General features: G+C 42.6%; 1 protein-coding gene across 3 annotated transcripts; it reads right to left on the bottom strand.

Annotated features, from left to right (window-relative positions):
- Positions 1-3689: 3689 nt before the first annotated feature.
- On the bottom strand, positions 3690-13723 carry LOC114855721 (RNA-binding protein 6). Of its 3 annotated transcripts, none has more exons than XM_029151109.3 (23): positions 13567-13723; positions 12928-12994; positions 11253-12750; positions 11065-11157; positions 10910-10979; positions 10008-10081; positions 7860-7934; positions 7374-7665; positions 7086-7243; positions 6908-7008; positions 6769-6835; positions 6625-6694; positions 6483-6538; positions 6283-6403; positions 6071-6168; positions 5493-5837; positions 5267-5416; positions 5086-5151; positions 4742-4969; positions 4583-4657; positions 4414-4508; positions 4263-4314; positions 3690-4184 (listed from the first exon to the last, which is right to left on the bottom strand). In XM_029151109.3, exons 2-23 carry the CDS (start codon positions 12972-12974, stop codon positions 4089-4091), a joined length of 3927 nt encoding a protein of 1308 aa, XP_029006942.1. In that variant the 5' UTR covers positions 12975-12994; positions 13567-13723; the 3' UTR covers positions 3690-4088. The 3 variants fall into 3 exon arrangements, with proteins under 3 accessions (XP_029006942.1, XP_029006943.1, XP_029006944.1); XM_029151110.3 differs by having other exon boundaries at positions 3690-4181; XM_029151111.3 differs by having other exon boundaries at positions 6625-6691.
- Positions 13724-13864: the final 141 nt, after the last annotated feature.

Genomic DNA, 13864 nt, shown 5'->3' with positions numbered 1-13864 from the left:
TGTGGTTTCTGGTCAATAGAAGGAAATGCTCCGACTGAACTGTTTTCTGTCACTGCTGTAGTTCACAGCATCGATATCATTTCCAAATGTGTTGGGGTGTCTATAATGTTCCCGACGACAGGCAGAGACAGCGGTTACATGTAAGCATATAACACATTTATCCACTTCAGCTTTGGATGGATGTGATTTCATGCAGGTCTTTCAGAGGTTTTGTTAAAGAAGGTGGTGTGGGGTGTGTTAAGCTCCAGCTTTACTAACCTTGTGGTGGGACACTCTACAGCTGAGCTGATAAACAGGCTTTCTAAACTTAGCTGTAAGTATTACTGATACTTATCACTACCAATATCAATGTGTGATTATGGTAGTTGTGATGCTGTACGTCATGGCTGTTATTACATATGTGTATGTTTTTTTGATATATGTATGTTTGTATGAGTGTGTGCACATACCAAAAAAGAACTACTATTAGCATTAATGCTAATTTCACAGGCAAACCACAGTACAGCAGTTGTTTAAGCTATTAATGTGTCAGCCCAAGGTACCTCCCTATTTACTTACTCTGTGCCTATTGTTTGCTTAACTGATTTGTTTGGTTTCAGCAGCTGATTGCACCCCCACTGATTGTGTGTGTGTGTGTGTGTGTGTGTGTGTGTGTGTGTGTGTGTGTGTGTGCGTGCGTGCGTGCGTGCGCGCGCACACACACACACACACACACACACACACACACACACACACACACACCCCAACGCACAAACTCAATCTGTCCACCAACACAGCGACATCACACATATTTAGGATGGACTAAATAAAACCAAAAGCAAAACTGTCCATCACAATGCAGCATTCAGCCTAATACCTGCTGCTTGTTAAACTGCTGGACAGAAAAAAAAAAAAAAAAAAAGAAGATGGTGTGTGTGGTTGTTGTTCATCTGGATGTGGGAGAAAACAAACAGCTTTCTGTCACACCTCCATTAAAACAAATGAAATTCTGCCTCTGGCTCCTTTTCTCGCCTCTGTGGGCCGACGCCGTCTCTCAGCTTCAGAGAGTCCTGCCTCCTGTGTTCGTCTCCTGTCTCGTCCTCAGACTGACGCTGCAGCCGCCTGCTGCTAGGAGTCATCCAGCTGGGATAATTGGCCTCCCCGTCCACCCATCCTGCCATTCACAGTGGCTGAAAGCCCCCCATCACACACACACACACGCACACGCACACGCGCACGCACACACACACACACACACACACACACACACACACACACACACACACACACACACACACACACACACACACACACACACACACACACACACAGGGGACACTAACGTGGCAGCTTCTGTGCTTTCATTTTCATTCCACCGTCTGGGAGGACCGGGCAATGACAACATCTGTCAGGCGTCTTTGGAGTCCGAAAAAGGGAAACAGAAACATTAATACACAAAAAGAGCCTCCTTTCACTTGCATATTAAAGGATCGGAGTGACACAGTGACCTTGACAATGGCAAAGACTCATCAACTAATAGTGATTTGAGTTCCAGCCAACACTCGATGCCGTGTCAATAAAGTACATGAAGCCTAAGTCCATGCCTCCTGGTAATAATCCAACAATCCTGGTAATAAATTTTCTATTTATATGCAAATAGACAGATATTGTGGCTAAATCTGTTGCTCTGCAAATGTATCTGATTGTTATCATAGGATATAGTGACCTACATGAAATGAAAACATGTCATTTCATCCTACCAGGAAAAAAAATCTACATTTGAGAAAATCTACATCATGAAATCATCAAAGACTGAAACATCTAAAGATGAGATCAGAGTGTGATTTTTGCAGACAGGTAATTGGTTCATTATTCCAAGGACACGTTGAAATGCAGACACCATAATATGTTGGACAGACTCCATTTGTGGTTACAGTTTAATATACATATTAGACACACTATAATTTTAGAAGTTTAATCATTTGTTTTAAACCTGACAGAGGTCTTTATCTTGATCGAGTCATGTGATGCAGTTTGTAATAAAATGGACTCTAGATAGTTCAGTATAGTTCAGTTTCAACCTGATATAATCACTGCTTTGTTTTTTTGTGAAGTCACTGTAAAAGGTTTAATCAAAACCTTTTACAGTGACCCCCCCCCCCCCCCCCCCCCCCCCCCCATCGCTAAAAGGAGACATTTCAGCCACTGATCACTGTGGGCTGCTGGTCAGACAAGGAATGAGTGCACACAGCAGCTGTACCCGTGCTGCAGTAATAACCTCCCTGGTTACTGCTCTCAGAGGAGCTAAACTCCAGCAAACATTCAGCAGAGCTCAGCCATAAGAAGCATGAGGGCTGCCTTCACTTCGAAGGTCAGAGGGGAAGCGACAGTGCTCCTGCAGTGAACACAGGGGGGACATTAGCACTGCATCTGTGGCGTCGAAGGCCGAAGGACAAAGCCAGATCAAAACACCAGCCTGTGTCATGTCATTTTAACTTTTAGGCTTTAACCCCATACTGTCTGTTGACGCAAACGTTCACAAGTCTCACCTGGGTCCTTCCACAGACAGTGGCATCGTGCTGCCACCTGCTGGTTAAAATATGAATTTTCTAAAAACAATGACACGATGGCGCTGGTCATGTAATTAGAAAATCCTCAAAAAGTTCTTTCCCTAATTCTGTTCAAAAAGTGAAACTTATAAATTATATTCATTCTTTTCACAATATTCAGTCAGTCTGTGTGTAAAGGTTTAACATGGAAGACACCTAGTTCCACACTCTAATCAGCTGTTTAACTCTAAACACCTGCACAGGCCTTTAAACGGTCTCTCAGTCTGGCTCTGTGTCCTGCAGCTGGAGTCAGTGCTTCCAGAACCACTACGCGCAGACGTATGAAGACATGGGTTTCAGCTGTTGCATTCCTTGTTTCAAGCCACTCTTGACCAGAAGACAGAAGCGTCTCTTCTGGGCTGAAGACAAAAAGGACTGGACTGCTTTGACTCCAAACTCATGTTCTGTGATGAAAATAAATAATGCATTTACCTTGGAATTCAGGGTCCCAGACTTTGGAGGAAGAGAGAATCCACGCTCAAGGTCAAGTGTAAAGTTTCCACAGCCAGTGATGGTTTGGGGTGCCGTGTCATCTGCTGGTGTTGCAGGACGTTTTAGAGCACTTCATGCTTCCTGCTGCTGCAGATTTCATTGTCCAACAGGACTTGGCACGTGAAGCTACCAGTGTCTGGTTTAAGGACCATGGGATCCCTGTTCTTAACTGGCCAGCGAACTCGTCTTTGCTTAACCCTGTAGAAAATCTATGGGGTAATGTGAAGAGGAAGGTAAGATATGCCAGACCCGACAATGCAGAAGAGCTGATGACCACCATTAGAGCAACCCTGGCTCTCATAACCTTACCAGTGCCACTGACTGATCGACTCCATGTCACGCCGCATTACTGCAGTAACTCAGGAGCCACAACTAAGTACTGCATGCTGCACATGCTCATACTTTTCATGTTCAGATTTCCAGTTTGCCAAGATTTCAAATTTTCTGAGATACTGAATTTGGGGTTTTCTAAAACTAAAAACAAACATTTGAATTACATCAGTCTATGTAATAAATGACTATAATACACAAGTTTTATTGAATTAGTAAAATAAATCAACTTTTTGATGATATTCTAATTATATGACCAGCATCTGTATAGGAAACAAGTATTCTCATGATCTTTTTATTTAGAAAAAATATTCATTTACAATAACTATTTAAACCCATGAAAATGCAAAGTAAAAAACATTCATTTTTAAAAAAAAACGACTTGTCTGTACGACATCAGAGAAAAATCAATTCCATCAAGACAAACAAAAAACATGGGCAAAAATGTACAACACATTCTGTACAACATCCACTGTTGGGGATGTCAATCAAGTCTTGTCTTTGACTCCAGTGTAGCCACGCTGCGAGTGACACATTATCTTAGTGTTAAAAAAACAAAAAAAACAAACCGTGGCTGTACAGTGCATTAATGCCCAGAGGAGAGACAGACACAGGGCTTTAATCACGTCAACGTGGACAAGTGTGTTATTACGGCATCACATTAAATGTTCAGTGAGATCACTCCAGTTCCTTGAACCGTGCAAACATGGCCTTTCGCACCGCTTGCTTGTAGGTGGTGTGGTCCCAAACAACAGGCTCCTTCTTTTTCCTCTGCTGGAGAGACAGATGCAAAGAACGGTTAAACAAATGGACACACCACATTTGCTGTATGAAGTGATGCTTCACACCTACCGGGACAGGCTCAGCCCCTAAACCCGGCCTGTCGCTGACTTTGCTCGTTTCCCTGAGCACAAAGAACACACTGTCAAAGCAGGATCTAAATCTGCCAAACAAAACTTAACCTGCTTCGTTTCCTTTTTTTTCAGATTTCAGCCTTGTCTACCTGGAGCTTCCAGCCCAAGTGTTGAGGTTCTGCGGCTGTTGATGGTGCTTTCTCCTTTTCTGTTCAGGTGACCTGGATGTTGCTTTGGCACTAAGCTGTAAAAGGCACATCACACTTAGGAATCTAACATGAAGTTGTACTTTTTGACCGTCTCCAACCTTTTACTTACTTCCTTTTCTTGGTTCTCTAGAGCCTCCAGCTCTTTCTTTGACCTCTTGATCTTAAGATGGATCTCCATATTTTGCTGTTGACACAATAAAGTGAGTATTTAGAGGCTGTATTTAAAGGGATTTGTATAGTTGTTGACTCAGCAGTTAACAGGTAGTACTTTGTGTAGGTCAGAGAGCTGCTGATGGCGGATCAGAGCATCCTTGTTGGGGAACTGCCTCCTACACAGCAGACAGGCCATCTTCTTCCAGTCGGTCAGCTTGTCGTCCTTTTCTTCAGGCTGGCTGCTCTGGCTGCTTTTAGCCGTCTCCTCCTTATCCTCCTCCACCTCTTCGTCACTTCCAGCTGCATAATCTGATGCCAGCAGACCCAGAGAGCCCATTGGACGCTGAGAGACAAGCCACAGGCATGGTAAAAAGAGCTGCTGCAAGTAGGTTCACATGCAAGTGATATATGACCCAATGTTAGGGTATTTATGTCTAAGAGCTTGAAGAGGTATCATACCTTTGACTTTTCATCTTTCTTAGGAGGAGCAATGGGTTTTTTAAAAAGATCTTCTCCACCTGAGATCTGCACATATAGATATGTTAAAAAATTATTAGTATGGCCACAAATGATCAGTTCTCATCTCTGAAAGTCAATGCAACATATACAGACGTATGAATGTTGGAAGTGTGTCCCATACCTTCCTCTCAAAAATAGCAAACCCAGCATCCGCTGACTTAGACTGCCTCTTATCATCATCAACTCCAGTCCTCAGCAGGGGTGATGGGGCACGGACACTATCCTTTTGACGATTCTGAATTTTTGCCCAGCGTTCCATGTCTTTCATAATCTAAGAAAAAAAGGGCAGCAAACTAATAAACTAAGTGTCTTTACTGCATACGTGTGTACTGTAACTGAAAAGTTACCTTGACAGCCGCAAGGCTTTTTGGCTTATCGTCTTTGTTATCCTTCTCTTTGTCCCTCTTAAGGGGATCATCATCTTCCTTCTTCTCGGAGGAACCCGAGACAGACTCCAGTCCAGCGTTGGCAGATGTGTGAAATGGTGGGGGAGCTTCAGCCGTGTGGTCTGCTAGTGACGGCTTTTTCATTTCCAGAGGAGCATCTGCTGCTGGGTTGGACAGAATAGCCTGGTCTTCAGCAGTCATTGTCACAGAGTGAGTTTCAGAGGGGTTCCCTCCAGGAACTGGGATGTAGTTCTTTGATACAGCATCCCAGTACATGTATTCCTGGGTCTGAGAGTTGTAGAAATACTAGACACAAAAAGAGAGACATTTAAGTGAACCAACCATGAACAAATGTTAAAAGACATGTTTACAGTAAAAGCTAACTGACCTTGAAAAAAAAAAAAAAAAAATCACCATTTTCTACCCTGTCTGTCACCTAACAGCAGCTATAACATGGTAAGCTGTGCAGTATTAGTTTCTAAACCCCTACCCAGCCTTTGCTGGTCTGTGCTAACTCTGTGCTAGCTCTGTATTCTTACCCTAGAGCCAGGGTCATAGTACAGTGTGGTTTCGGGATCGTAGAAGAAGCCAGACGTGGCATCGTACAGGTAGTTCGTCATGTCTGGAGTATCAGCGCCTGAAGGAATTTACAAATTGATCCGGATGAACCAGACAAAACAATAGCCCTAAATGTATAAGCACATCATGAAACGCTGTCACGGTTTCTCTAACTTTTGGAATGTTGCCTCACCATAGATGAAGCCCTGTGAGCCGTCTGCTGAGGTGGTCATCTCAGATGACTCTGAGGGTACATGAGGTCCACCAGCGAAGAACGAAGGATCCACAGGTGGAGCCTCACAGTAGCCAAGTCCCTGTGAAGCATTTAAGAACAGTTAGCTGCCTACCTTGAAGAAAATATGCCATTATTTTTTGATTTCACAGTTGAAGCACCTGGCCAAAGCTGGGGTCTAATGACATAGAGGGGCTACTGCCGGCCATCAAATCCCCTGGTGAAAAACAGTACAATTTAACAATCAACTAAAGAAACCTCATAAGGCCAAGAAACAACACCCTATGTCTGATTAAGTCTCACCTTGCATGACAGGGGGTGGACAAATAGGGGGATGCATCGGATCCAAGTACTGTGGAGGCTGTGGGTACTGCTGCAAAGATCAGTGAGAATACTTTGAACATGTATTTAGTTTTGAAAATCTGTCCAGTAAAGAACACAACTTACCCCAGAGAAAGCATCAGGTGCAAACCCAAGGATTGAAGTGTTTTGTTTATCAAACTCTCTTCTGAAACTGAGGCAGAAAATTATCAGGACCAATAGAATAAAATCCAACTCAGACTCAAGGGAATCCACAGAAACTTACTTTTGGTTCTTCAAGGGCTTTGCAATTTCAGCATAAACTCTAGATCCATCAATATAAAGGGGTTTGGGTTTATTGAGGAGCTCAACCAGACGTGTCACTTGCTAGAAAAGGAGGACCCAGGATAAGAAATACTTGGATATACAAAACACAAAAAAGTGCCAAGCTGACTTTTAGATACCTCATGGGAGTCCATGTCAACAAAGCAGAAGCACTTAAGTCCAGGGGGCTTGGCCTTGACTAGGCGGACATTTCTCTCATCCAGATATGCAAAAGGATCCAAGGCCTTCAGTATAGCCTCTACTGTAGTAGTGGGCTTCACATTTTTTATTATCATGGCTGTACAGCAAAAAAGGCAAAATATGAATTTTAATTGGGCATTACTGACCAAATATCTATGAACTGACAAATATATATGTTATAGTTACCGGTATAATATATAAAGAAACATGAGATTAGGTCAACATACTTTTACTGTCTTTAAAAATGATGTCAGGTTTAATCGCTGTGTGAAGAGGCAGGTTGCGGTTTGTCCCAGACTCCGCCTGCTGCTCGGTTTCCTGCTGTTGGAGCTGCTGGTCAACCTGCTGCTGCCAAGCCTCAGGGGTCAGGTCAGAGCTGCGCTGCCACTGGCCGTGTGGCAAGGGGCACCCAGGGCTTTTTGGTTTGGACCCATTCAGGTCCATCTTTAACAGTTCTAAAGGTTCATCTGGTCGAGGCAACTGAGGTTCCTGGTGTTCAGGTACTTTGTGATCCAATTCCTAATTCACAAAGAGAACAACTATTTAAGGGCAAACTAACCAGGTAGTGCGTTGTTTACTCATCTAATGTTTCAACGCTCATTTAGATGCAAACAATCCAAAGTTTACAGTGAAGCACTAAATATGTACATTAGGAACTACTATTTGAGAGGCAAAAACTATATTGAGATTATTAAATGATGAAACAGACTTACACAAAGACCTCTTTCAAACTCATTTGGCTGGATGAATCTCATAGTAGCAGTTTTAGTGCCAACCTTTATGGATGCCTGAAAGAACAACAAAAGGCTTAATTAGCATTGTGCTGCTCCAGTGACTTACATTTAAAGAGTATAACAGTAACACCCAACATGCACTGTGGCAGGTTTAGCACTCATTTTCACTGCCGAGGATAAACTGGGCCAAACTCCATGCTAATGTGCAAAGCATGGATCCATTTTTCACAGAGGCCCATTGCACCTATAGTGACACTACTTAGCTTTAGGGGGAACTAGAGCTGGGGCTAAGAATGAGTCTCCTTATATTTCAATCTGCCAACTATGTGATCACACCAGGGAATTGTTTGGTTAGAAATGTCAGGAATCCATCACAGTATTCAAAGAAACATTTTCAAAAGTGCTCAGAGGTGTTCAATACCCCATCACAAAACAGAACGAAACTGCAAATTATCAGAAAATAAACTATAATGTTGGGGATTGTACTTGCACATTTACAGATCGCTGATTACATTTGCTGACTCATTGTCTGGCAGATAGCTCCAAATAAAATGAAACATTAGTCTTTCAGCAATTTTCTCACTTTCCAATTCTAGCTAATAACCCAAAACACAAATTCAAAACCATGGGGAAAAAAACAACACTGTGTAACATTTCAAAATGAAATTGAACCAGAATCATCCATAAATCTGAAGTAAGCTGTGCAGGTCAAATCCAAAAATGAACAAACTTGTAGCACTGCCCACTCTTCAAATCGACTGACTTCCAAGGTTCTGTCCGCACACACATTTATCCTCCGTTTCTTAATACAGCTGCAGAGCATATGAAAACTAGTATTAAAAGCTCGCAAATAATCAGTCTAAAAATATGAACAGCAGAAAAAAATGCTACATAGTTCAATAACAATCAGACTTTTTGCATCTTCTGAAAATGCAATTCATGAGACATACAGCAACAACTACAACTGAGAATAAGAGACTAAGGCTCGGAACATTTCAACACCAAGTGACGTACTGATGGTGAAAATTCACACACAAAGCTCAAGCGGCCACAATCAGGAGGACCTGCATCTCCAGGAAGCGTCACAGTGACAGACAATGCCTTGAAGTGGTAAAAGAGTCCGATAGAGAATGAGAAGGAGCATCTCCAGTGATGATTACTCGGGTGATGTGATTCTTGTTGCAACAAAAACCAAACTGCCCAAATGGATAATGAACTATTAGACCAACTAAAGTTTTTGACCCGATCACGAAGACAACAGCAGATGAGAAGACACAACCAAAGCTCACAAAGTCCACAAGCCTCCTTTTTCCAAATAATCCACCCAAATAATCCACTCAAAATTGGACAGTCAGGGGATCATCAGGGAGGTCTCAGCCTGCACCAAAATGGTGGCATCACCAAATATCCAGCTGCTACTGTAGCTAAAAACAACCAAAATAAATGTGTGCCACAAATACAAACCGCATGACCACTAATTTGCTCGAGAAAATAAATACTGCTGCTACTGATGTAAACTTATTTTAACTGTTGAAGGCGGCAAACAAACTGAAAATAAAATAAGCTTAAATAGCACGATTCTTTCAGAGCGATAGCGCACCCACATGTGAAAATAGTCTTTCCAGCAATACAGCGAGGATGTCGCAGCAAAGGCCCAGCAGAGAACACCGCCACGCACAAAATCATAGAAACGCTTACACCACATTGGTTGCGAGTAAAAGATGTCGCCATTGGTATTGGTTGACCAATGAGCTGGTAAAGAAATCGTTTCCCAAGCAAAGAGGAAACCTTCATAACACGTTGGATAGGACGGCTTTCTTTATGCTCTAACTGTACGAAGGGTTAAACAGCTTGGAGTTGATGTACAAAATAAAACAAGGTAAAACGTTAGTATTCCATCGCTTTTCTTACTACCATGACTTTTTGGGGACTGTGAAATGCTACATTAAATTAGAACCAACTGTTGGGTGTAAACCAGTAACGATGTAAAAATATCAACAACTGGCAACTCCTTAAGTATGTGCCTTAATCCCAAGTTTTCTCCCTCCCCATCTACTAAGTGCCCTCTCAACCCCTCGAAATCCTGATGGGCGAGACGGCCTTCGTAGACTGACGAGGATTGGCCACCTTGTTGGACTCCATGAAGTGGACTGCATCCTCGAGGTTTAAAAACTCCACATAGGCCGTATCGTAGCTGTAACCTGGGGACAGCATTTGAAATACAGATGGGTTTTTGTTAGTCGATGCCAGTAATGACAGTCACCCACAAAAACATAAAGAGACAGCAGCTGGTGAATACAACGAAATCAGAGTAAGCGAATCTTTACACCTTTACCGACACACATACCTTTTCAAGAAAACTATTTTGTTTGAGGGTTTTCTTTATTCAGCCTCATGACTGAACTCATACCAGACTGTGTCATGAAAAGCTTTGATAAAGCCAAGTCTTAGGTGGATAAACCAGAGCTGAGGGTGCTCTGGACTCGGGGTACACCCCTTAGAAGGAAAAGAAATTACCTCTCGAGTTTGTCAAAAAAAGAGGACCTAATATGTGATGTTTCCACATGTTTATGGAAAATGAACAGCGTTGGCAACGTTTGAAACGTAATGATCATCACAATAACAGCTTGGCCGGTTGCCCATGTGTAAAAGTGATCCACTGAAGAAGCTTTCACTTTTCGATAAGCAGGATGAACAATGCATTAAAAGGCGGTTTCCATTTCAAGTTTGTTGGCCTTTTTCAATCAGTGACAGATCTGTTGAGGAAAATCTAAATTTTCTAAACTTCTAATGCTAGTTCCTTGCTGACAATGACCCCATCCATCAGGTTGAAAACGACAGCATATCACACACTCTCCCCGAACCCACCCTTCCTTTTGAGTACTTCACACAAACCAGCAACAACGAAAGCAACTGTGAATGTAAATAAGCAAAAATGCGAAGGTTTCAATGGCGTACAAAAGCGAAATCTTGGGGGACGTTAGCGATCATGAGCCCCAAACGGTTCCAAGCAGAAACTTGAATCTTACCTGGAACAACCCTTTTTATTTTCACCCCCTGCACTGGCACATCATCGCGGACTGCAAAGGCACCAAGAATCTGCAAGAGAGAACATCAAATCGAGTTCAGTGAGTTTGCCTTTCTACACCAAGCAACAACTAACACAAGAGTTTGTGTTTATCACCTGTTCCATTGTAGCATTTTTTGGAATCCCAGTTACGGATAATGTGTTGGAAACTTTGTTGCCCTCCACAGATGCACTTCGGTAGTCTTGATCCTTTTACATACATTGAGATTAAAATGACAGTTATGAAAAGAAAACCATTAAAAAAAAGTAAACACTTTTAAATAATAATGCACAAAATTATTTACCTGACAACCAGATTGAGTAAATTTTGTAGGAGAGATGGGTTTGGACTCCATGATGAGTTCCTTTGGTGGTTGAAGATCGTGTTTGTAATCAAAAACCCTTCCAGAGCCTGTTCTGTAATCAATGTCCCTGTAGTCTTGATCTCTCGCCTGTATAGTGGCACTGCTTTGGAAATTCTGTTCCACTTCCATCTTTGCCCCAGCAGTTTCTTGACCATGTGAGATGTCTTTCGCTTCTTTAAGACAATCATTCGGGTCAGAAGCCTTATGCGACGACTGATTCTTATCTTGATGGTAAGGAGGCCTTTCATCACTATGCGATTTGTTCTGACTATGCTTCAAATCCCTTTCTCCAAGCCAATGTTTACTCTCATTTCCTCTACCAAGAGGACCATTTAGTGGACTCTGTTCAGGGAGTGGATGGCCTTGTGGACCTTTAATGCCAATAGCTGGTCGATTAATACCAGGAAAGCTGTCACCATGGCTAAATCCAACATCCTTCCCTGAAAATTCATTAGAGGGCCTATCCCTATCCTGAAATGGTGGTAGATCTCTAACATTCGTATCCCTGGTAAAACCTACAGGGAAGCTAGGTTCAGGTACACTTCCCATACCTTTGCCAACATTTAAGAAAGTATTCTGGTCCTTTTGACGGTTTTTCCATTCTTCTACTAGAGTCATCTCTTCACCACTCCGATAATCCATAAGCGGACTGTTACTTGACTCTGGAAATGGACTCTCTTTGAGGGTTTCTTTCGCACCTATAAACTTTGATCTTTGTGGACCTGCAACCTCTGGAGCCATGTCTGACCTTGCTCGATCCACAGGAGGAACATCGCTGTTTCCAAACCTTAGGGGAGAACGATCTCTACCCCTAAATTCCCCTGACAGTCCAGAGCGATTTCTGAAATCCATATCAGAATTAAATCCACCTCTTTGATTAAAGGGCGGCCCTCCTCTTCTGTCAGTGTCCATCATCCTCTTTTCCCGCACAGGCAAGTCCATATCGAAATGATTAGTGGCACCAGGGTTCATGGGAGGCCTTTCACGCATGTCCCTAAATCCATCATTTCGCTCCATTCTGTCCATAGGGAACCCTCTTCTTCCGTCCATATTGGGACTGTTGAATTGTGGCATGTCATAATGACCCGATTCCCTCTCTCTCATATCAAATGGTGGCATGCCCCTCCCACCCATATCCAAGTTCCTGCCTGGTCCCGGAAAACCAGGAGAATTAATCATTTTGTCTCTGATGTTACCCTCATACGGTCTTCTAAGACCAAAGTCGCCTTCTGGTCCAGGTCTGAAGAAATCTCTACCTCGCATATCACGCGGATCCATATCACGCCCTCTCATTGGTGGCATATCCATTCTCCTGATGTCCATAGGTGGTAGATCTAGAGGTCTTGGACCCATATAACCCATGTTCATGCCATCTCTACCTCTATGATCAGGCATGGGTCGCTTCCTTCCTCCAAACATTTCCCCATGATGATCACCACTGCAATACAAATGTATACATTATACTGATAATTTTTTTTCAAAATGCCCAAATAACAAATTTTTAATTAATTACAACGAACATATTTAAAATTACTTTTTACATTAGGCAAGATTTATACAATAAAACTTCTTATTAAAGTGAACTGATTTATGTCTAAAACGTAGACTTGTTTACCGAAAGGCTGGTCCTCCCCGTGGTCCTGGCCCTGGTCCACCCCACATGTCTGTACTCAGTAAGTTATCTGAAAGCAAAGCTGTTGTTTTAGTCAATTTTGTATAAACTATTAATTTAATTGTTTTGACATGGCAATGACGGGTAAACCCATCACCTAATACAAGGACCTGACTTTTGCAGCACAACGCACAACATTTTAACAACACATCTCCTTTCCGGAAAACAAAGACTATTAAGCTTTATATTTCTATTATAATCTTATTTCAGTTGTGGCTTTGAAGATGGCTGCACACGCCAACGCAGTGGTGGCCACAGATGAAGCCTGCTAATTATAGCCATCGCTAGGCCCGGATAATATACGCCACAGCACAAACACACAGGCTCGGTTGTAAATGGGTGCACTTCGGTGAACAGGTGGGTTCTGGGGAACTGATCCATTACAAAAGCTCGTTATCTTAACGAAACTAGCGCACATAGAGCATTTAAAGTAACGACATCATTGACAATCCGCCGCTGGAGACAACGCAACCTGGCTAGCTCTGAAGCTAGCGCTGTGTTCGCTTGCAGAGGGCAGCATCTACATACTATACGATAACTTATTCAATTATTTTCGAGTAAATATTTGTCGGTGAGACTCACCGTGCTTTGTCTTAAAGCTGAATAAGATGTTTTAAAGGCCTGTTAATCAGCGGGTCATCGATGGCTTCGACAAAACGACGAAAAATGGAGCTTGACCGCTCTACTTCTTCTTCTACTACGGCGGAGGAGGCAGTTCTTCTTCGTTCTTCTTCGTTGGTGTAGGGCGAAGTAGTGCCACCGAGCGACGTTTACACGAACCAATGTCACATTACATTTGAACAAGGCAAAAGGCCTAAATCTATTACATTAACAGTGTGAATTACAGACGTGTGTAAATCTTGTAATTTTATTAGACATT

The sequence above is a fragment of the Betta splendens genome, chromosome 5, assembly GCF_900634795.4.
Source record: "Betta splendens chromosome 5, fBetSpl5.4, whole genome shotgun sequence".
Classification (NCBI taxonomy): Eukaryota; Metazoa; Chordata; class Actinopteri; order Anabantiformes; family Osphronemidae; genus Betta; species Betta splendens.
The sequence above is the reverse complement of the archived record's forward strand: the minus strand, read 5'-3'. Positions and strand labels throughout refer to the sequence as shown.